Genomic DNA, 25,285 nt, shown 5'->3' with positions numbered 1-25,285 from the left:
ATGTTTCCAAAGAGAAGTCAGTCAATGTCGAATAATTTCTGCTTTCACCGCTAAAACCCCAAAAAGGCTGTCCAGGGAGTGCTCCCTCTCAATGCAGTCACGTAGAGGGGGCAATCTTCCTCTTCCAGATCACAAACATTACCCCGGTGCGTGCACGATTGCCTTCACAACAGACAGTGCAAGTTTCTAAAAATAATTTAGCATAATGGGACATTGCCACGACTAATCTTGTGCAGTTTCCCTACGAATAATGAATAAAATGCTGAATTGAAATTGTTATTGCCAAAATCTTTCCAAAATATTTTTGGACACCTTCATGACACTGCTATTACAGCCCAACACTGACAATGCTGCGGTTTTGTTTTTAGCTGGCTGGAGTGCCTGTTGGCATTTGGACACCTTCCACTGTGGGATGTCTAAAAAGCCACTACACTACGAAGCTGCCAAAAGTGAGCATGTGGCTCATTGTCCCGGCTTTTCTTGTCAACACAAGGTGAGATGTCTCTTTATAACATATATAGAACAAAGCACTACAAATGTGAGCCTACACTTAGGTTTGCAAGTGACTGTGTGATAATGATAAAAAAACATCTCATCCTTTTGTCAAACAAACAGCATTAGTTTTGCACAGTAGTACACAGTATGAACTGGTGGAATAAAGTTTCCCTCAACGACACCAACAATAATTTGTTTATGTTATGTACTTGTTTTAAGGCATGCCCTTATTGGCCTGGGCATATGCAAAAATCAACATCATAGCATTAAAGGTACATTTGACATTCATAGTATTAATAGAGCAGCAAACAACTATTTGCTGTGGAAAGACATAATAGAGTAAACATAGCCTGTCCGGCTGTGTGTGCATGTGAGTCCCAGTGGGTGCCCTACTGGCTAACTAATCGCTGACAACACCATCCTAAATATGAATGTATGAAGAGAACTGGATGCAGCGTTAGTCCCATTCATGACAGTAAATAAAAAGTCAGACTTCCAAGAGTAAAATTCAGCAATTAGTGCATTTTAAAACTTTTATAACTTTATGATTTAAAATCTAAATTTTCAATTCAAAATCAAATAAAATTGTCATGATAGGAGTGCACCAAGCTAATATTGAATAATGTCCCAGCCTTAATAATAGTATATAAATAATAGTTACCACTGCTTCTTGACACAACAAATATCACATAAGGAGTTTTAACATCATTTCCTTTTCACATCCCATAAGAGATTGCCACAAAATATATAAAAGTCACTGCTTTTAAAAGAAAAAAGAAAAATGTAATTAGTCATTTGGACTGAGCCACTGTACACTATCACTAAAATATCCAACACTGAATCTTTAGAAATAACGGCTGAAGCCCCCCCCACCCCATCCAGATTTGATAATAGTGGAGAATTTCCTTCAGCCTTGCTCGCTGGTAGAATTGCCCATCTCCAGACCCCTGTGTAGGAGTTAATAGCACCGGATGCTAACTCCCAATGATAATGTCATGGACGCAAAGGGCTGATGTGAAGCACATGAAGCACCTTCAGAGAGAAGCTCTATTACTCAGCCTGGCAGGGCCCCAGTCACAGACAGCCTCTCCAGTCTTCAAGCTAAAGTTTTTCCTCGCCCCCATTGAGAATCAAACTGACAGGTCAGAGTGTCCCAAAGTAAAAATGACTCACTCCACTGACCTCAACAACACAAACAAACAGCCAGAAGATCTGAGGGGGTGAGCTCAAATGTACGTGACTTCCACTTTGTCCAGATTAACAAGAAGTAGATCAGTCCTCACTGATGCCAAGTTGTGGTAGAGCCGCAGCACAAATGATTGAATGTGTCAGGTAGTAAATAAAATGAAAACCGTGACAAGATAAAGAACTTGGAGATAAGGCCGTCTTACCTCCAGAGTGGTGCGGTGGGCCGCACAGGAGGACCACTCCTTGACCTTCACGAACCCTCACTGGACTTCTCCTCTGGGTCTTGAAGTTCTCCAAGTCTGTTAACCACAACACAAAAGCAATAAAGCAAAAAAAAATCAATTCCTTCTTCTCAAAAGCCATAAGCACACAAGGCATGCAAAGTTGTTTACAGAGGTAAAAATGCACTACAGGTCATATCCGTGGCTGCTCAATAATTTCACATCTGGTTAGAGCACAGCTACAGACCAGAGTTCAACAGTGCCATATGATGCAGAACTTTTGCACATTTCCATAAAGCACGATATATGTTTGCATAAATGCAGACAAAGTGCTGTAAAGACCTAAACACTTCTGACTGGAGCAGAAAGCAATTTCTCAAGTATAAGTCACACATGAGTGAATTTAATTGGAACTGTGAATTGTTATCACTTTCTGTGTTTCATCCACTGCACACAGACCAGTAACAATTAAATGACTAAGACTGAAACATCATTTGTATGGAGACCGATTACTTGTTGACAACCTGCTGAGAAAAAGCAAATAGAGACAGCAATCCTTGAACATTCTGCCTTTTCTTGCCTACTGTGGCTCTTGGAGATATCGCAAGCAGTGGAGCCAAATATGTGGCTGCCATATAATGACAAAATCAAGACTGAATACAAAAACAGGGAGAAAGAATGCAAAACTGACACCTCCTGTGTGTAAGCACAGCAGGATGAGCCGCTGCATAATAAAGTACGTGATCTTTGCAGACCTTGTGAGTAATGGAAAACTGCATTCGGCAGAACAGCGAGTACATTCGAAATTGAAAGCACTTTTTTTGGGGGGGGTTCACAAATGATTTAGCGGAAAGCTTCTGTATGACTTCGCAAATAAACAAGTAGATCATTAAGTTATTTTCATATTTGGTGCAGACAGATTGTGCGGATGCTTCAGTGGCCAATTCTAAATCTATGGCTGATCCATGGGTAACAATAGCATGAAGCCACTCAGTGGATGAACAGATTGAGCACAGTCGGGTCCCCCCGGACCAGCCACCCATCTTTAACTGCAGATTCCTCTAATAAACTCTAATAAAGTGAATGTGAGAAATGTATTAATTTATCATTAAATATTAATTTATCAAAACATTCGTCAATTTTAATTGTATACTTTGTATGTGGGAAATGTTAATAAAAGCAATACTTTTCAGGCCTCTGCGGATATTCATGTTCATCATGTAACATTAACGAGTAAACCACTATAAAACATATTTGTAAATTAAAATGTTTAATTTAATCTTGCTTTCAACTTCAAATTGAACTCAATTTGAAGCGGACACTGTCCAACACTTATTAAAAGCCATTGCTCGCAGATATTTACAACCAGCATTGGAATCCCAGAGCGGCAGAGATAACATTGTCTTTCTGTTGGCTGATCAAAACATTTAAGTTTCATCTCATTTAATCTGTTTTATTGTAATATATTTAGACTAACAAACAGGTTATAAACAATACTAACAGCCACGCCAGCTGCTATGTGATGCTGCACTTTGAGTGCTTTGTGCTAAATGCTAATATGCTGATGTTTAGTGGGTATAATGTTTACCACCTTCATTGTCTTGGTACTAACCCCATGCCCCGTAGAAGTCAGTTGCACACTAGTGAGAAGCTATATTATAGTTTCAGCAGTTCTATTATCTATTCCATTACTTCAGCACAATAGACCTGTAGTCATACTTGTGTTATTGTGTTATTATTTACTAGCATAAGTCATTTCAGTGTACATGTTTTTCATTCAAATGCATTATATTGGTTATTTGTTCAATTTCAATCAACCAATTTGCATGAACTCCCGGGTAATCCATATTACCTGCTCATCATGGGTCCCTAAATACCTTTAACAATCATACTTATATATAGCACACATGCAAAATATCAGGGCCCTGAAACGGAGGCAGCTGCATGGAATCAAGCCATCATTCATTTGAGTATTTAAATCTGTGTTTTTCTTACTGTGATGTGATGTTGTTTGGACATTTCACTCAAAACCACAAATGTCAACCTGCATGTGGTGCTGGAGAAAAAGACAAAGGATCGGTAAAGTCTGAAGGATTCATCCTCTGGGGACCATGAATGTCATAACAATCCAATTCAATGGTGGAACGGCCCAAATGACTGACACACTGACATTGCCATAGATCTGTGCGTCTCAAAATGAGGCAGTCTTTTTAAGTTTAGCGCCACTTTTTCCCCTACCTCAACATACTCGTTTGCTTTGTAAGGAGGCAAACAGACTACCTGATAACATATTAAACTATAGCTGCTCTGGCAGGGCCACTACCTGCTGAGTCAGACAGTATGTCCCAGCAGCTGCAGGAGCACTGCCTCTGAATGGTTTGATGTCATGAATCGTTTGGTTTGAGTTAATATTCTGCACACTGTTGTCATCTGAATGCTGATAAGAAATAATACACTATCCACTGTTGGTCGTCCGTGGTTTCACATTTGCTGCAAAAAAATGATATGTTACATTTTGTGTGTACAGTATGTGTGGTTCCTGAGACGGAAAATAGGTCTGTGTTTGTCTTTTGGCTTCAGGAGTCTGCAGAGTCTATGTTTTTTATAAAAACATAATAAATTAGCAATAACAAAGTGCTTTACAAAAGGCCGGCACAAAGCAAGATAATAATTAAAGTGAAAAGAGTGAAAAAGTTTGATCAAACAAAAAAGTAAGAACGAGGGACGAAATAAAATATTGTATATGTACACATACATTCCCACACATAACAATACTGAGTACTAGTCTCGCAATACCAGACAATCGCCTACTTTATGTCCACTGATCTCTAAATGCAAAGTTGTTGCAAGACTGGAAACCATATTTACATATTACATGTGCATTAGAACTATTTTAATTCATGAATAAAATGTAATTAATTAACTTAATTTAACGTCAGTTTACCAACTGCAGTTAAAGAAGGTTCTCAGCTTTGAAAAAAGAACAGACTTCATTCACAGATGAAACTGTCTTCTCTGATTAAACTGTTTGCATGATTACCATGCAACAACTCCTCTTATCCACTCTTTACCACAAAGTGAAACAGCTCACATGAGCCATCTGCTCCAAACAGGCATCTGTGTGTGTGTGTGTGTGTGTGTGTGTGTGTGTGTGTGTGTGTGTGTGTGTGTGTGTGTGTGTGTGTGTGTGTGTGTGTGTGTGTGTAAGCACAACATTGTGTTTACAAACAGTGTATCAAATCAAATATTTTACCAGAAATACAGAGAAAAAACGGGCCAGTTATCGGGTGCCTTTTTGCTCGCCATGCCGTGTCCATCAGGAGGCACAGGACCAGATTTAACTCCTTTCTAGAAATCAGACTTATACAATAGAACATAGCAGAGTTGCCCCACTCACACTGAGAGTAAAGCCCTCCTGATCAATATTCCTTTGGAGTATGGTGGAGCGTAAATGAGCTAGACACACTAAAAGCCAACAACGCCTGACAACCCAAGCTGTTCTGTACCCCGTGGATCATCTTATCAAGCCCATCACGGCTCTGCACCTCCATGTGCTTCTCCGTGGCAGGGTTCAGGCTATTTTGAGTGCTTTCAGATCCATGAAATTGGATGTGAATTTGCATTTTTGTGCTAGCTTCATCAATGTGACCCACTGTAATGAATGAGAGGTGATTGTAGAGAAGAAAAATTTAAGCCATTCTGTTGGAGTGTGAGCTCGAGGGCAATTTGAGATATGGTTACATTTGTCACCTAACCATTGGACAAAAGGCATAAAGAGTTTTTAAAACTTTCCAAAATGGGCTTTATTTGAATTTCTCTAGCTATGGTATAATTTTCCTCTATTCAAGGGTTATTCCGTATTCCTGATGTGAGCTGACCAGTTTGGATAATATTATATACACAAAGCTAAATAAATAATAATAATTAATTGCAAACTCTTATGCCGCGTTCACGTGCGAGTAGGTTACATGTTAAGTCAATGCACAGACGTGCATGGTTGCGAAAAATAATTTTTCACCGGGCGGCGCGAATGAGGCGAAGAAGCGTTGCGAATATTCGCTTTTCCGCTTTTCGAAATATTTGTATATTTGCTTTTAGGAATATTTCAACTCTGGCGAAAAATTCGCCCGACGCTGATTTCAGACACTCGTCCTGGAGGAGTCGGAGCTGTGTGCGACTACGGATAATATTATGAACCCAGACACGGCGGCGTTTGGTGTTCCGACGTTCGTGGGACTTCCACAAGTATAAAGCAGAACTATTGCGAAAAAGCGAATCAACCACATAAAGTCGAGCGACTAAAGTCAGGCGAAAAGGCTCTTTTGGTGTGAAGGCGGCATTAGGCTTTCATCCTTTTTTCAAGTAAAGATGTTGTTTACATGGACGGCCAACTAACATTGCTATCCTTACAGTAATGAATAAAAGAAAATTACATAAAAATAGACAAAGAAATGCCAAAAACATGGTAGGATGGTAACATAGCAACTTCCCTTTTGCTATCACTAGATTTTATGTTGGATTTTATGCTTGTTTATAGTTATTTGTTGTTGTTTTTATCACCTTTGGATGGTTTATATATGCAGATGTTTTAATGATGTGATTGTCTTTTAATGTCATCTCCCTACACTGGGAAGCTATTTGTGCACTTTGCTTGAAAAGTAATGTCATCATAATCATGACTAGATCCCTTTTTTGGTCTTTTTTATTAGGCTAGATCATGATTTATGCAAATTCTGCAAGATTTTGCTGAACTTCATTCATCTCTGAAATTTCTACTTTCTCATTGAAACAAATTCACATTAAATGTGTCGTTAAACATGTAACATCAAAGACAGAATGTAGTTTGGGGGAGAACAACAAAATAATGTTCATTCAGTCCTAATAGAAAACTCTGACGCGCAGTCAAGTACAATAGCTGAGTCAAAAGCTTTTGTAATTTCGTGAGAATAAAAAGTAAAAAACACTTGTATAATAAAACTGACTGTGGTTGTAGAGTGAAGAGGGAAGGGTTACTAATCACTAAGTAAAGCTGTGTACACTTAATTACAGCTGATATAAATAATTAAAGTAAAATGCAAGTCACCAAAAATCTGCAATGACCAACTTGTCATATGTTGTAATCATAAAGGTAAACTAAATAAATGGATAATGTAATCTATGTCTGCTTCACATCTTCCCTCAGCTCACCTCTCCTCTGTTGTCAGAGAAGCATCAAGCAGTGAACGGTGAGTGACGCATGGCATTTGACGAGTGATAAACATCAAAGGAGCCTAATTCTTACAGAGCGCTACCGCTGATGTCTCCTGACAATTACAACGCTGTTGTGAAGTGCTGCATTCAGAATGTGCCCACTGCCACCCTCCCTGAAAGAGGTTTTGAAGCCCAGATTGAGCACCTAGCATCACAGTGCTGACGATAAATACCATTGTCCCTTCCTCAGATGAGCTCTCCGGCTCAAAACAAACTTCATTTTTCGCCCACGGCAAAAGCAATGAATAAAGAGCACAGAGCTAATGGAAATGAGAGAGGCCAGACAGAAAAAAAACAATAACAAGCGATAGAAATCTTGCAAAGTAATTACAGAGATAAGGCAGTTAGGTTAGACTGGAGCCAGTAAGAAAAGAATGCAAATTATGTGCAATTACAGAACTGAATTTGATAGGAGAAATCATGAGAACCGAGATACGAGGGAGTCCCATCCTGCATTGCTTTCATAAATACAGCTATTTCACCCTCCATTAAACACTCCGTTACACTTGTGGCTCTATAAGCAGCACAGGATTTAGGCTGTAGCATGTTCCCTCTTCAGGTCAGGCGTCCTTTACACTTTGCCTATATTGCAGACCTTGGGATCTGTTGTATAATGTTGCATCTTGCGTCAGTAAAAATCCTTACACTTACACCAAAAATATCCCTTGGAGATTAGGAAATTCAATCTGGCTCAATAACCAACTAGATTATTCCTTCCAGCACTCCCAGCAGGCGAGCAGAACCTTTTAAACATTTAATTCTGTATTGTCAACAGGATCAAGAACCTTTATACTTTTAGAGCTTTAAACTCCTACCAGATGGCAACCGACACTGTTATATCATCCATCCTCCAGAGGATTAAACATGTAGGCAATGCACTACACTTCCATGCAATACAAATCTGATGATATGTGACATCATTAGTTTGTAACATTGATCTCATTCGCCATATCAGCAAGGACCCCCATGAATAAACCTCTTAATACAGATAACTCTGTTTGATAATGAGCATGCTGTAATCACTTTTCTACATTAGTTTTTTGCAGCAGTGCCCAAAAGCCTTGGCTTTAGACTACCAGACCTAATGAGATTAACCTCTACATATTATTGTGGATCCTTGTGTTTAGTTTATTAATGGCCTTTGCTTTGTTCTTTGTCTCACAGAGTGAGTGGTGCAAGCCTCTTAGTGTTTGAAAGAGCATATTGAGCTACTCTGAGTCAGAGTCTGTTACAAATGACACAGTACTGACTCTCATAACAGGCTTGACCCGAGACCCGCTCAATCATGGAGCAGAATTAATTAAGTCAAGAGCAATAAATAAGACGCATGACACATGGGCACTGATGTTTGTCCTCATCTGTTGACAAAAGCAGCGAGCCTCAGGTCAGGCCCAGGAAATGGATGAGACCAATCAAAATTACATACAGTTCAGGTGAGGCCTTGAAATTTGAAAGGAAATGTGAATATGATCAACAGCTTGCTGGCAACTCAGAGTACCGATTTGCACGATATGCCGAAGATTTAATGCTGCTTCGTGACAAAGAAGCACCAAATCGCGGTGAGATGGATACCTCTGTGCTCTCCCTGCCAAGGATCATCTCTGCGTCCGCTATGGCAGAGAAACAGACATCAGAATTCAATCTAGCTGCGCCATCTGTTCACAGATATCAGGGCTGTCATTTGATATGGGCTGCCCATCAAGAGTGGAGGCCTCAAGTTCACCTTGCCATCAGAGATGCCTTAGACTCTGTTCTTATAAAAAGTGATGGATGAGGTTGTAAAGCATCAACCATACTGGCCTGTCGAGGCCCACCACACAATCATCACAGGGGTGTGAGAGGTTTAATAGAGTAAAGACCAGCACTGGAGCCTTAATCGGGGTGAAAGAATAAAAGCATGATAGGAGCATCGCCAGTTAATGTGTGTTTTCTCATTAGTAACTTTAACAGTATCGGCCTACTGCAAGAGTCTCTAGTTGCTGGTTGTTTTTTTGTCAGAGAAGATCCGGTCTGACAACAAACAATTTCCAGAGAATCCTACTGGGTCATTATACTTTCAGTGAACCAGAACTTCTGATGTTTAATGAAACCTTTACTTTCCAAGGCAAACAAAGACTCAATTGATCTCAAAAGAACTGCAGTTGAATTAAGGTGAACTAAACCCTGCTGAAGTGAAATAACAAAACTGAAAATAACACAAATTGCTCAAGACAATCAAACAAAACTATTATAATGTTGCATTTTTGCTTTTGGTTATTAAAAAGAATGGCCGCATAATCGCATGGGCAAAGTGGGAACTTGGCAAGGGCCTTGAGGGTCCCATAATTGGCCTTATGATTAATTATTATCTTTTTTATGTAAAGTATTTTTGTTTTTAAGATATTGGAGCAAACATTATTTTTTAAATGTGGTATGACAATGAAATAGCTTGATTTTTTTGTAAATTAGCCGATTAACTTGATTAATGACGTAGAGAGGACTAGATCAATGACTTGTCTTCAAAAAAGGCCAGAAGAAAGCCAGTGGTCTTCTTCACTGCGGTCTGTTGCGTCGGTTTCATTTAAATTAAGGTGTCTTTTTTCACATGTTGACGCAAATGGCAAGAATTGAACATTTCACATTAATAAATACAATTTCAAAGTAAAATACAGGCTACTTTGAGGTTGTGGGTGGCATGTTGCTATTGTACAACCAAACTCTGCTCGGGGAGAACACACATGGTGATTTTGTGCCTTGGGCCTGTGGTCATGGTCATCCGTTCAATTTGAAAATCCTTTTTGAAATGACACATTGTTTGGTGAAAAATAATATGGACTTACATGCAATGTGCAGACTGGCCTCCCTGCTGACGATGGTGCCAAAAGAGTTTGATGCCAGGCACTGATAGATGCCAACATCTTCCTCTTTATTCAGGTGGCTGATGTGTAAGTTTCCTCCCATGAGAGAGAAACGTGACCCTGGCCTGGGCAGGATGAAAGAGTCATTGAGCTTCCACCTGTGAATGTAAGCATGAGATACACAACAATAAATCCTTAATACAGAGAGTAAAGATAACCTGTGTTTTGTTTTACCTATTGTTTAGATTAACTGATGTTGCAAAAAGTCCAATTAATGTCAAATAGAGAAACCCAGTAGCCCAAGCTGTGACCAAACAGTCCTATTCTCGATAAAGCAGACAGAAATAACACAGACGGATGTGTGTTGCAACCAAACCAAAATTAATAGAACTAAAAAGGATAAGCAATCAGCAAAAGTCATTTCAAAAGACTGTTTATTTGTTTTCAGGCATTTTCTAACTACAAAGACATCTCTTACTCACCAATCAAATGCTCTACATTCCTCTGACATTTCCTTTTTTCAGCCTGTTTGTCCATAAATGACAACCACATGAGAGAGGCCCTTTCACCATGAATCAAAATCCTCCCCTCCAATAATAGTGATTATCAGACAGGGGGGGCCAGGCACCATGGGCCAGATTCATCCAACTCTGTGCAGATTCACGTGCGCACAAAGACAGAAATGTTCATTTGCGTTCTTTTCATCAGATTCATAAAGCTGCATGATTCTGCATTATAAATCTCAATCATTGTGGAACTGGGTGCACTTTCAAAAACCATGAAGGCATAAATGGATGTAGAAACACTCATTTGCGTATCGATAATTAGACCTGTCGGTGCGAAATACGGGAAAGAAAGTGCAATTTCACCGACTGTGTCGCATTGCCGAGTTTCTGCAATAGCCAATTACACACGGCTCAGGCTATTTGTTGCGTCAATACTGCTTCAATCACATTTCTACAAACCATCATTGTAGTAAATTCTCAGTTATAAGTATTATGAAATGTCTAGGAGGATCAATGGTTTATTAATAGCGCTCATATTGAAAACAGACTTTACTAATTGCATCATTATTAAAAAATAACAACCATTAACAGGGAGATGATGGCTCAAATGTAAATAAATAGAATGAATGAAACTCATCTCTCATAAATAGTTTTAAATGTTTGTAAATGCACCTTTGATTGACTTTTTCGAGAATGCTGCATAGCCTGCAAAAATATACACGCAATCTGTGAATTTGTTTAAACAAATTATATTCAATCTCCTCCTCCTCATCATATCACCCACTGCTATCTCAGCTATACCTTGTTGATGTCTGGTCTGAAGTAGTCTTCCCTTATAAACACCTGTTTGTGTGGGGGGAATGGTTGGTTTTGTGTGTACGCAGTGTTATACATCCGTCACAAGGAAGAACTGCTAAACTAAATGGCCACATATAGCACAGCATAATGGTGCTTTTTGATTAAACCTCTTGTTTTGAATAATATGGGACTCCAGCAAGTGTGTGAGGGAGAGAGAAAGAGAAAGAGAGAGAGAGAGAGAGAGAGAAAGAAAGAGAGAGAGAGAGAGAGAGAGAGAGAGAGAGAGAGAGCGAGAGAACAGCAAGATGCAATTCCCAGCAATCAGTTTTTAACTGTACAAGAAGTCTGTGTGGCTTGATTTAGGAGATTTAATGTTGTTCACTTTGCATAATTAAAGCTTATGGTCTCAGAAAACCTGCTGATGCAGCATGTGATCATATTAACCTCCTCACTGATTATGGAGACACAAGACTGTTACAGACTATACAACAACAGAAAAACACAAAAGAATTAGACCACTTATGCAGAAAACTTTCTAAATGTGTTCAGATATATTTCCTCAATTTAATAGATTGTTGAAATTGTCTGTATTGTACCCAGGAAAATGGCTAAAGGCACTTTCTGTCACAGTTCAGCTCCACGCCCTCCTCACGCTGTTTGTCAGTCACACCCTCCTCGTCATCCCTCACGCCCATCTCACCTGCATTCCCTCGTTAGTCCCTCACTATTTATGTCCCCTCACTTGCACTTGTCCTCTGCCAGATTGTCTTGTGTTTTCCATGCCAAACTCTCCAGCACCCATCCACGGACTGATTTCCTGTTGCCGACCCTGCCTGTCCCTGTTTGGCCCGCTATTCCTGGCTCCCGTTAAACCTACTTGCCTTCCTCTTACTGATTCCGTTATACTCTGAATGTCTGTTTCCAGAGATTGCATTAAAAGGTCTAAGATCCCTGGAGTTATGCGTGTTGCTCTTGGGTCCAGATATGACCCTGTTACACTTTCCTTCTTAAACCAAATCAGTAAATGGGAAAGAAAATGAGGAGAAAAACAAAGAGTAAACAAAGACAAACAAAAAAAGTGACACTTGCAAAAGGAGACTCTCGAGGAGAAAAAAGCTTTTCTTTGGAGGAAATAAGGCAGACATTAAGTTGAATGTTAGCTCCTTGGCCTTGATTAGATTTCAAAGCTTTTTGAGAAAAAGGAGGCTTGGCGTTTTCTATTTCTGACCTTTTTCCTTCTTCTCCTTTAGTGGGTAGGATTAAGACAAAGACAGCGACAGGCAGGGTTGAAGGGAGGGAATGGAGGGACATGCAGCAGAGCGGTGCTCAACGACAGATTGGCTGATTAGATTGATTTAGTGATTTGGTGTTGCAGCTGGAACTGGTCCAAGAACTCCAGATGAGCCAAATCAAAGGTGCATGGTGACAACTTAGAGTGGGGGCTTTATGTGGTAGGAGTCATTGGGTAGTCTTGGGTAAATTAATTTGTCCTTGGCGACCCTGAAATAGACCTGCCTTCAAACGCAGCAGTGAAGAGCAACTCAGCAGATGGTGTCCTGCTGCTGAACCTCACAAAGGCCCTCCCTCAACTTCTTTCCAAATCTGGCAGAAGTGACCTTTGGTTAGAAAAGGGAAATTGCAAAGGCGATGACAGCCTCTATGATGTATGCTGACTGAACTAACAACACAGCATTATGTCCATCTGAATATCAGGCCCATCATTAAAGCTTGTGATCAATCTGAAAAGCCCTTCCTAATGTGCTTTATCAGCTGCCACAGTTGGTGGCACTGCAGTAATTAAAGAGCTCATTAAAGCAAAATTTGATTTGATATGGAGTCGGACAAGCTTTCAGAACTTGAACTCAGGGCAAAAAAGCTTGCAGATATGAACTCATGAACTGGTTTTCACTTTAAAAAAGTAGGACTAACCAGATGGTGAAATAGCGACTGATTGCTTAATAAGTATTCCAGTCGATCCTAGTGATAAGATTGTGAACATTCATTTCAATTTGTGCCCATTAGGCATAACACCAAGGATCTTCAAGCTACATTAACGGCTGCATATGCTGATATTATGAAGGATCGTTTCAACCTATTACACATTAAATGCTTGGCTTTGCAATTTGCATTTAATTACACTGACAGGAGTACAACAGCTATGTGGCCTCATTTGATAGATTATAAATTAATAGCTTATTCGCTTGATACACTTTAAAGCAAATCATTGTTTGTCATTTGTTTTCATTTGTTATCATTTTAGCAGCAGAGGAAGTGGGTGACAACTTGCCGCTCAACCTCATAGGGCCAGACTACCGGGCAAGCACAAAGACAAGCGTCAGTTTCTGTGCACCTTAGTCCATCAACTGATTTGAATCGTGTGTAGAGATAACCTCATCAGCGTCATCAGATGCCCTTTGGCAATGCAGCCGTGGGCAGTGATGCTGCACATAAAATGTAACTATAGCTGTCCCGAGGCTGTGATATGGCAGGGCATCTTCTGCCCCATCATCTCAGTTATGTGAAATACACTCCACTAGTGTTTTCCTCCACACTCAATCTCTGTCGAGACAGCAGCAGAGTTTGGGTGCATGATTCTCTTGGGTCACTTGATCTTTCCAATGGTCAGATACTGATGACAGGAAGCTCTAAAAGGGAATTCTACAGCGGATCAATGTCCCCCCTGCCAAGGCGAATATACAATAGACGAACAACTGAACCCAATTAATTCATCATTCTCAAATTAACCATGACTGACAGGGACGCCAAGTGCTGCAGGCAGTGAGCAGCAGCGAGCCATGAGGTCGACAAATCTCCAGTTTTCCCAGGGCAATAAATCTAATCTCACTTGTTTTTTAGTAAAAAAAATCTGCACTTGGAAGCTCTGAGAAAATGATGCGTAACAAAAACCTGTGTGCATAAAGCAATGCCTGGAGATGTTACCTGTAGAAGGGTGGCGGGTGTCCCTGGGCCTCACAGCTAAACACCACCTCTCTGCGATTCTCACCAGGTTGAAGGGGAAAGACCACACTGCCGGGTTGTTTGGTGAACACAGGCCTCAGCAAGACTCCGCTTCCTGGGTGGAGAACCAACAAAACTACATCAGCTTTGATGTCCTGGTGAGCATGAAAAACATTTTTTTCACATTTTTCTGCTGGCGATTAGATATCGCAGGCTTGGACAGGAAGGAAGCAAGCGGAAAAACTGTGCGGCACAAGGGAAGGTTGAATCACTACAAAATCTCTATAGCGGGGATCCATGTGCGCAGAGCCCGTGAGCATTTTTCATATTAGTCGTAAAAAGCTTTGAGATCCCCCAAGAACTGCATAATCAGCTGGAAACCTTCATAAAACTTTAATGCAAACATCTTAATGTAGAGACTTGTCAAAGGCACACAACGCTGTCACCGCACTTCAGCACAATTTCATTTAGACCCTTCATACTTATCACCATCTTCCCAGAGGATGTCATTCAAGAGGACATTTGAAATACCACAACAAATGCTGAGAGTCAAATGGTCTTGTTTAAAATCGGCCCCTCTCATTTGAGCCATGAGCCTTGACTCAGATGGAGAAAACAGCTAATAATTACCAAAATTGGAGAAAAATACTTAAGAGAAGGGTTGTTATTCTTCGTAAAATACAAAATCAAAACCAATGATTGTACCCTTTCCAAGTAGTTTGTATTCCACTTATTATTTGTAATATACATCTATGACGCTCATGTCTATAATGCAATAGAAATACTTATAGTACATTATAATCTCAGAGGATTTTTTTTTGGAAGGATCATATATTATATTTCCCACAGTTGTATATGCAATATAATGATTACAATCTGATTATGACTCACTATGAGAGGATATTTTATGCAAAATGTAAAGCCAACATTTTTATGTGTTCTTGAATAGATTTAATTTTACTTAAACGAAACAATGATGACTTTTAATCCGACGCATTAAAACAGTGAAATTATTATAATGTATTAAATCTATGGGATGATCAGTGAGTGACCAGCAATTAGGGCGTATTATGATACTTTACCTAATAATAAGTCATCACAAAATGTTTTCTAATATGTTTTTTATTATTATTCAGTATACATTATAATGTTTATAATGCATTACAAACATGGTTTGCAATTTTACAACAAATCACCAGTGCAGCTTGCAAATATCTTTTAATGATACTTAAACTGTATTTCTGCATGTATGCCATTAGTTATTATTATCCTTAATCGTCATCAAGTGGTGTTCTACAAGGAAGAAATACTTGTATACAATATAGCAAATACATTAGTACCATAACTCCAAATGTGAGGGATGTATAGCATTGTCTTTGTAAGAACCAAACAAACCAAAACAACAAAGACAGCAGCATGTCTAGTTTGACATTTGTTTCCTTGTTAATTGCCAAGGCTCAATAGAGAATGCATGTTGTGAAAGCAAAGCCCACAGTAACAGTGACCCATGGGGTACTCAACTCTTCACAGAAGTAAACATTTCTTTCTGAGAGGGAAGATAATTAATTTGTGTTTGTCAGAATACATTTGCATGTCTGTAATGACAAAGAAGTAGGAAGATTCTGTAGGTAGGGTAACTAATTTATCTGAGAGGCAGGTATCCTTTTCAAGTCTCTGGCGCCATGGGATTACAAGTTTATCCTCACGACTCAAAATAACTCTCTGAAAGGGTGGGGATGTTTGACAAGGGACCTTGTACGCTGATTGTTCCTCTCCACAAGGATAAACCTCTCCGAAAGTTACACAGAATAAAAGGCCGCCTAATTATAATCTTTGTTAGATGAAGCGTGTCCCTCGAAACAGCTTTGAGAGATGATTGATTACCAGAAGACATCTCTTCCATACTCAAACACAAATCTTCACACTTGTTGTACACAAACTGGGAAGGATGATAACGCCTGCAATAAACATGAGATGAATCACTGTGCCCGATAACATTGATAAATGAGTCCAGTTAACAAGTCACAAACATTTGCCTTCGGCATCATTTTTTAAACATGCTTGAATTCAGTTGGGAGCCCCAAAACATTATCCAGTCCTTTAGTTATGAATTAACACTTTAAGTCACATCAATTCAAAAGGCAGAACCCAAAGACAAATCGTGAGATTTAAAATGTATATTTCATATCCCAAATGAATTGTAGAGTTTTTAACTAATCATATTAACTAATTAATTTTCCACGAACAGAACAGTATGTTTGTGTTTGTTCCATCTCGTGAGTTTGTTCTCCCACGCTGCATTCCATATAGGAGTAAGTAATTACGTATAGTAGTGTTTACTACACATAATGTCAGAGACGGATAATGTCACAAACCCAATGAAAGGTATTCTGTCATACATTTGAAGGACTTAATTGTACTTTTACTCTATATACTGTATGGCACAATTGTTGAAATGTACTGTTCAAGTTCATGTTTTTTTTTCTATTCTAAACAATTGCCATGCTTTGTTTTTTTTTATGGCCAGTTGCTTTATTATTCAGAGTTCCTATTTTGTGAGTGCCAACAACTCAATGAATGCATGGAAACTGTAAAATGCCTCGCTCTGGCTCATCCTCAACGTATTTTCATGACCACCTGATTAGGAATGTGGCTAAAATGGTGTTTGAGAACAGTGAGCGATTCATGGTGCGTATTTAATGTGTTGGACCTCGCACTTATCTCTTGCGCCCTGCTGTTGCTATACTTAAAACACAAACAACCGTTCAACGGAACCACTTGCATCAGTCCTTCTGGCCCCACAAGCAAACACCCTAATCGTGCTGAACCATGTCTGTCAGAACAGTTTTGCCTTGGTGTGCATTGCACTAACAATCAATCCCTAAAACGACTGCAATGCAAAAACCTAACTCAATATTCAACGAGAAAGGTGCAGTCAGAGTGCAGATCTCCACCAGGTGAGTCACCCCAACCACGAGAGGTTCATGAGCATGCAGCCATAACAGGCCATTCAAAATATTGTGCAGCTTGTGGACGGACATAAAAGATGCACGCTCGCTCAGACACATACAACACACATAACCTCTCCCCAGGCTGTAATACAAATTTAATCAACGTGCATATTCGGTTGCAGCCTGTACTCCTGGTTATAGCAGCACTGAACTAACCTGGTCTTTGGTAGCGCCATGGCAACTCATAGCCTATAATAATGGTGACTAAGTGTCAGAATAATGAGAAGGGATTGAGCTCCGGAGGCTGTGCCTGGGGGCTCAGCTCAAACTGATGCAAACTCTCTGAAACTCTTTCGTTGCCTTCATAGGAGGCAACGTAGGATGCAGCAGGAAAAAGCTGAATAATTGTCTAGCCTGCTTTCTGGTAATCAAACAGAGGTGCGACACACTACACCAGACTGAGATCTACAGGTATGGGATATTGAGGGATTTTTCTTTTTTTCAGGAAAATCTTAGTAGATGCATACTAGAAAGACAGCTGGTAAACTTTGAACATTTTAAATCAACATGGACACTCCAATTGACAGATTGGAGGGAAGCAAGAAACTATGTTCAAACCAGAATATCATAATCTGATGGCAGGTCCAACACTGAGCACCCCAGAGCACAGGCAGCAAAATAATGAGAGAAAAAAAAACTCTATCAGTGAAGTATACTAATCAAGTATACTAATCAAGAATCCTAACAAGAAGTTGACTGCACAATGCTGCGGGACAGAGATGGAGGTCATTATAAAAAGGGTCTTTTTAAAAAAGTGGGCCGCCTACACTCATATCTGTCACCTGCTGCCAGATGCAGCCGTTTTTTGAAGGCTCTTCAGACAACACAAGAATCAGCATCGAAGCACAAGTGCAAGGCAGAGGGAGCTGTTTAGGAGGCTGAAATAAAAACTAATCTCAAATTCAATACTAGCTGACAGCAAATGAATTCCTCCAGCTTACCTCAGCATGAATAAACAGGCACATGGGGAGTCGGCTGTGGGGGAGGTATCGGTCGTTTGTGAGGTCCCAAATCCATTCGTTTCAGCTCAGGGTTTTATGCATCAAATAAAAAAAAAAGCCAATCTTGCTTTTTAAAGCATCTTTCCCCTCTGTCCAGGCCGATAAGGTATACCTTTAAGGTCTCCAATTCAGGGGCAGCAAATGTTACTCCAGAGCAGAAGGAGAGTTGCAGTTGTTTTGAGCAAAGTATAGATTCAATCCCACTCCTTCAAATATTTTGAATATCAGCCAAACTTCTTTTTTTAAAGCCCTCGAAATATATATATATAACATTGAGATATAAGTAATACAACCATTAATATAACATTTGATCAGTAAATGTAGGTAAAAGGTGAAATAAATATAGGAGATGGACACATGTATGTGATTCCAGTACTAAAGATATATTAGAAACGTACAAAATAAATAGCACAAGAGTCCAACTAATACATAATGTGTATTGACTATCAGCTTGGGTGTACTGTACTGTCGTGCAGACCCTCACTATTAGAATTAATTACATTTTCAGCAACATAGTCTGTAAGGAAAGGAATGCGGCCAACACATTCCCAACCAATATCCAACCGTGTCACACCACTCTCAAGCTAATCAAAGCTAGTGCATCTGAAATTCAATAAGACCCTTGTATCCAAGGTATCCAATGCCATGTTCACTGGGGAAACACAGAATTGATTAGGTCCAACTCCAATTGTGGGAAAGGCAAATTAAAGCTATTTGTTGTTGTTGTTCTCTCTGTTGAATGTCGACATAAACCCATAAACATATTGCTTCTGAGAATGCCATTCGTCTAATTTTAGTAATATTGCAACCATTTCCTCCTCAAGATTGGCGAGAAGGTTATTTGTCACTTACCTACTGCAACAATCGGCACTAATGGGAACATTCATCATGGTTCAGACCTGTAACAGGTCTCCTGACATACAAAATGCTTGTTTTGACCATTAATGGTTCCTTTCTTGAAGATGCTGTTTGGATTCTTGTACTACTGAGTGAGTGAGGGATTAGGGTGATGCTGAAAATAAATGTGTAATGCTTTCTGATGGATATAAATCTCGTGATAAGAGCATAATTACTGAGTGTCTTGTTCCTGCATACATAAAATAACACAGGTATAATGTTGTAATCCTTACAGATTAGTAACGTCAGCATCAGAAGACACTGACATACAGGGTTTGTCAGTAAAAGCATCTCACAGCAGTTTTCCAGGCTATTGGGATGTAGCCTGACACTAATACTGTATACACTGCTGTTTAATTGATAGTCATATGAAAATACACAGTAAAGATAAATTATAGATCTATAATTAAAAGCATTTAAATTGGAGGATTTTTCAACCCTGGGTGCAGTGAAAATCCAGCCAGCTATGAGAGGAAGATTCACTGGGGAATATTCCACATCTTCACATAAACAGAACTTCAAAGACGCAGTAAAATCCTTGCTTAAGGATTCCTAAAAGGCTTTGCCATATTCTGATGAATCAATGAGGTAAGTAAATATTTGAAACTCTAGCCGTCTCCAGGATGCACACAGAGCAAAGTAAAAGTAGTTCCAGGAGATTATTAAACTGGCCAGAAGCCTCCCTTCATTTAAATGAACAGTGGGTTGGCACAATTCTAAGTCATGTGTAGTCAGTATTTATTTGGGGTGACCTCACATTTATATAAGTCAGTCCTAAAACACTATACAGATTTTGGTCTCTGTGATTGTCGCTCCTAAAAAAATCATCCTGCTGTTCATACTGGCTGTGAAAAGATCCCTGACAAATGCAATTTCAATGAGTTTCAAATTGATGGGGGACAAAATGCTCAGGTCCTCTTTTCCACCATTTAGCCAACGCTTATGAGGGTACACCACTTGCAATTTGACAAATCAAGGAAGTATCTTGCAAAGCTCTTTTCTGTAACAGTGCCTTCCTGCATCTCAGCACGGAAACACTGCCTGGGGACAGTTGCACTAAAAGCAGCCCAACTAGACTACTGAAGGCTCATATGAGCTTCAAAATATATTGTAAATCAGAACAAAAACTTAACATTTTGTCCTCCAATCATTTATATTACTTTAATTAAGGGAATTAATGATGTGTAAATCATAGGTTTAGCCTGATTTATTTTAGAACTACTAAGGGTTAGTTCAGACTAACCCTTCCACATGATGCAAAAGGAATCAGTAATAATAATTTGGTTTTGTCCCATGTGTTGTCAATTGCAAAGATATCTCACAACCAGTAAGGACACTTATTGTAGAGAGTGACTCATAACGCATATAATGTACATGTAGACATGTCAGTATTGTATTAAGGTAGAATTATAAAATGTGAACAGATGTTTCTCGGACTGCACTCCTGCAGATGCTTTTAAATTCAGTGAACTTTTTTGCAATAAATTATTTAATTTTTTGTTGTAAAAGGGAATATGTAGAGCAAGCTTAAGAGCAAAGGCTTACTTTTTCTTAATGAACAAATTGCAGTAAGATGTCTCTTTATATATATATATATATATATATATATATATATATATATATATATATATATATATATATATATATATATACACACACAATTTCTCTTTTTTCTTCATTAATATAGCAGTGTCAATTGAACATACATCCCACTTCCTCTCTCCAGTCGTTAAAGACAATGAGTTACTTTCTAAGAATATAAGGAGCCTTCTCGGTTATACACCTTCGAAAGCAAGCTTAGACTAACCGGGTTGACAAAACCACTTCTGTCAGGGGGAGACTGTTGACCCAGTGCTGGAAGTGGCTTTCTGTGTGAAGGTTAGCTGTGTGTGTGTGTACAGGGGGAGGGGGGCAACCGCATCCAGCTGTACCTCAACGCCTCTTCTCTGCTCCCTCGCTCCTTTCTCTTACCCACACATTTATACAAACACACAACCAGAGCACACCCCGGCCTCGGGCCGTGCAGACCCTCTGGGAGCAATGGGGGGGGGGGGGCTGGTTAACTTCACATGAACTCGCTATGGGATAGACTTCCTCTTGGCCCCATTGCTCTCCTACACAGCCAATGCCTACTGAAAAAAACAGGCTTCTACGTCTGGATGAATAAACTAGAACCACCTATCTAACTTCCTCACACAAGCTCTCTCTCCCCAGCATTGCAGGGCTGCATACTAAAATGCTTATCAAGAACACAGAGGCTTTGGAGGTCTATCGTTATATTGCGCCATACTTGTCTTGCAAGCAGAGCATATGTAATGTAACCCCTTACTGAATATTAATGCTAAGTTACTGTTTTATACCAACTGCGAGTGAGCCTCAAGAGTGAGGCAAGGGCTGTGCAACACATTGCTTTTCAGAAACCATTTAACCTCCGCTCCTTTGTTAAGCACTAATTTGCCTTGAATAACTAACCCTGAGTGCGGGTTTTTTTCACCTCGTGGTTGCAGAGCAGGGTAGAAAATTTACATATTTTTTAGGGGGCAATTTTTGCCCCCACCGTCTGAAATCCAGGGGCATTTCAATAAAAATTGGGGGCATTTTTTTAAACTTCTGAAATAACATTTAACCTTTGTTCAACATAATAAATATACTTATTTAGGCTTACAGTATATGAGCAATTGTCATCAAATGACAACAATAAGACTATTAGACAGTAGTCTACAGATTTAAAGTGTTTTCTTAGATTTTTTTTTAACAAAAGTACAAACAGAAAACATAAATCAGGCAATCATATTAAATTGTATTCTTATTTCTTTGTGGTAATTCATTGTTATTACATTTTTTAAACAACTATAAACAATTATAACTTTTTCTTTCATTTTTTATAATTCAAAATTACATTTATTGATTTATTTGTTACCTTAATCACATTGTACTTACTAGGGGTGGGAATCACCAGAGGTCCCACGATTCGATTTTATACTGCGATATATTGAGTATTGCGATTTATTCCTTTTTTTCCACCGCAAATTGTCCCCAAAGGAAAACTCCGTTAACATATTGTATCTAAGAAGATCAAGTTTCATCTCACTTCAATCATTTTTATTGCAGCAAAATGTGATTGTCAAGCAGACAAACTGACCAACATGTCATCAATGTTGTCATTTGGCTTATCTCTGTGCACAGTTTTCATTTACGCCTTCCACCATGGAAATAACCACTCTTTCTGCTTTATACTTGTTGTGGAAATCCCAAAAATATCGGAACGTCAAACGCCCTCGTGTCTGGGTTTATAATATTACCCGTAGCCACACAGCTAGGTGGATGTCACGCGAGGAAGTGCGTCTGAATGACGGCCGCTTCCAGCGCTGCTCGAGGACCAGCAGCCAGTTTGATGCTTTTTCTAAAGTCTTTGACCAGCGCAGTGTCACACATGTTGTCCTGTGTGCTGCGCAACAGCTGTGCGAGCAGCAGCGCTACGAGTGACAGGAAGTCCAGACAGTTGATTTAAACGCGGACGGCGCATTTCTAATTTCTAAGTTCATTTAATTTCTAATTAAATTATCATAATTATTAGAGGAAATTATGGGGGCATTTTTTGCCCCTCTCCTAGTGATACCAGGGGCAAAATTATATTTCTTAGGGGCAGTTTTGCCCTTTGCTCTCATGTATTTCCGACGCTGTTGCAGAGTATGTTTTGTGGCTGGGATCTATGGTACAGACTGCAGACTTGAATTGTGTCTTTGAAGCTGCCTGTTTGAGATCAAAACAGGCAGGTTTATGGCGGGATTTCCACCGATGTTGAAGACATTCTCTTGTCTGTACATTCTATATTTAACAGAATGCTTACATTGGACAATATTTGTGATCAGACTTTAGTTTCTAACCATATATGAGGCACAGTTCCCTGAGGAAAGCCGCGTTAGACATCCACTGATGTGAATTGGATTTAGTGATAAGTGATGCTAATTGCCATGTCTAGTATACACACACACACACACACACACACACACACACACACACACACACACACACACACACACACACACACACACACACACACACACACACACACACACACACACTAATTATTTTAGGTCCCAGCTGTAAGGAGGGGCTGCTGATTTGGAGCATGGCAACATGAAAGGTTACTCATTCCTCAAGATACTGTGCTCATGCGACAAAGCCCTGATTCATCTCATTCTCATCTTCAGGCTTTGACATTCTGAAGAGAACAAGAATTTGACCCTGAACACTTTCTAAGAGAGGAAAATTAGGTCTCATTAAAAGCAAGATCAATGAGAAGATTTCTGCACTACTGCCAGTGCAATCTCAATTAAAGTAACAATTGAGGTTCTCTTTAAAATGATGGACTACACATTCAACTGCTAGATAGGGACCGTCTTTCAGAGACAGGAACCTGCCTTATTCTTCTTCCAACAGGATGAAAAAAAAAAAAAAAGAGATAGCTGCTATGCAAAACTGAAGAAATGTTAATTGGTTGCCTTTAGCTGAAAACAAGGTGAATCTTTCATACCGATTGTAAAATTAGAGGAAATCTTTGGGCACTCTTTGCCATACAATATGTTTGTTTTCCATGTCACTTTTCAGTGCCATCACAAAATAAAAATCTATAAATAACAATTCATAACCCCTAACAACATAAAAAGTGCATGTTTAGGAGGCTTACCTGCCAGACACTTCACCAATGAGAGCAGAAGTATAAGTTTCCATAGCAACTCCATTTTAATAGTCTCAGGTCAATACAAGCTCACAGGTGTGTAGAATCCTGGCTTTGTCTTTTCCAGCACTTTCACCGTTCTTCTGTCAAATGAAAAGAAAGGGAGGGGGAAGCCATTAGACACGACAGTTGTGGACAGTAATTGTCAATGTTTGCTCGGCAATTACTTGTTTGATATGAAACACAAGAGGATGGAAAAAGAAAAAGAAAGATCGTATCTAATAACAATTAATCTTTGCAAACACTTTTCAGGTCAGGGTGACAGTTGACAATAGCAGCTCTATTTTGAATGATAGTCATGGGTGCAATCTGTATTTGTAAGAATAATTAAGGCACCGCTTTGTCTCCCGCAAACACATGAAATAATTTGTCCAAGCAAAGCACTTACAAAACACTTGTGCAGTAGCACTTGCTTAAGTGTGCTTACCATTGCATAAGAGGGATCATGTCTGCAAGAGAAACATAAAGGGATTGCTTGTACTCAAACCTGCTGAGACAAAACAAAAAGCAAGCTGCTTGTCAGACACTTGCCTGGCATGTAATAAAGCACTGTCCTGGCTCCTCGAATTCATCTGAGCTGGAGGGATTATGTATTTCTGACATGAAGAGATGACTGTAGGCAGGGCAAACCCATTTTCAGTCCCCCGGGAGACTCACACAATTGATTTTCTCAAGGACTAAAGCGTAATTTATCCCTGCTTAGGCTCAATGAAGTCCCGAAAAAAAGTTGTGAAAATGATAATGAGACGGATTCCTCCTGTCACTGATAAACAGTGATGTATTTATTTGTCTAAATCCCCGACATGTTGATAGCTATGATCCTTTCTGATAAAGCAGCAGATAAATGTTTGCATATGAAAGGCTGGTTATGGAGGGAGACAGGGTGAAGAGAGGAAATTAGCCATCGTCTTTGCTCAAACTGACACTGGTACATTTAACTGACTGATGGCACGGTTTCCTCTGACTACACACCATCAGCATGCGGAAATTAATGAGGAAAGAATTACTCACAACATACAGTATAGTCTATCAAAAGGCAAGTGCCAAAAAAAAAGCAGAGACAACTGACAGATTACACTTTCATAGTTTCCCAGTTATCTTTACGCCTCTTATCTTTGCACCACTGAAAGGCTTCACAGAGCATACTGATGCTTATGTGAACATATCAACTGCGTCGCTGACACGTTCGCCAACACTCCTCTTCCTTTTGCGTGTCCTAAACCATAAAAAGGAAACACTTTTCCCCTATAAATCTCACCATGGAGATTGGGTTCATGGTGTCATCTTAGTTACCAATTTTTCTTGCCGTTATTAGGACGCAAATGCCATGAGTAAGCGTTAGCTTTTAATAATAAAAAACAGAGTGACTTCTAATCCCTTCT

General features: G+C 39.5%; 1 protein-coding gene across 1 annotated transcript in view; it reads right to left on the bottom strand.

Moving 5' to 3' along the window:
* cntn3a.1 (contactin 3a, tandem duplicate 1) overlaps positions 1-23,916 on the bottom strand; it is a gene marked incomplete at its 3' end in the record, with an annotated part of 66,925 nt that extends 43,009 nt beyond the window's left edge. Inside the window, exons 1-4 of the mRNA XM_079226556.1 lie at positions 23,853-23,916; positions 14,236-14,368; positions 9,974-10,149; positions 1,887-1,982 (exon numbers count right to left, since the gene is read on the bottom strand). Of these exons, the coding sequence (XP_079082682.1) occupies positions 1,887-1,982; positions 9,974-10,149; positions 14,236-14,368; positions 23,853-23,907 (460 nt within the window). The 5' untranslated portion in view covers positions 23,908-23,916. The remainder of the gene's footprint in view (positions 1-1,886; positions 1,983-9,973; positions 10,150-14,235; positions 14,369-23,852) is intronic.
* Between the last annotated feature and the right edge of the window lie 1,369 nt (positions 23,917-25,285).

The sequence above is a fragment of the Taurulus bubalis genome, assembly GCF_910589615.1.
Source record: "Taurulus bubalis genome assembly, chromosome: 11".
Taxonomy (NCBI): domain Eukaryota; kingdom Metazoa; phylum Chordata; class Actinopteri; order Perciformes; family Cottidae; genus Taurulus; species Taurulus bubalis.
Note: the sequence above shows the minus strand (reverse complement) of the source record. Positions and strands in the feature narration are given on the sequence as shown.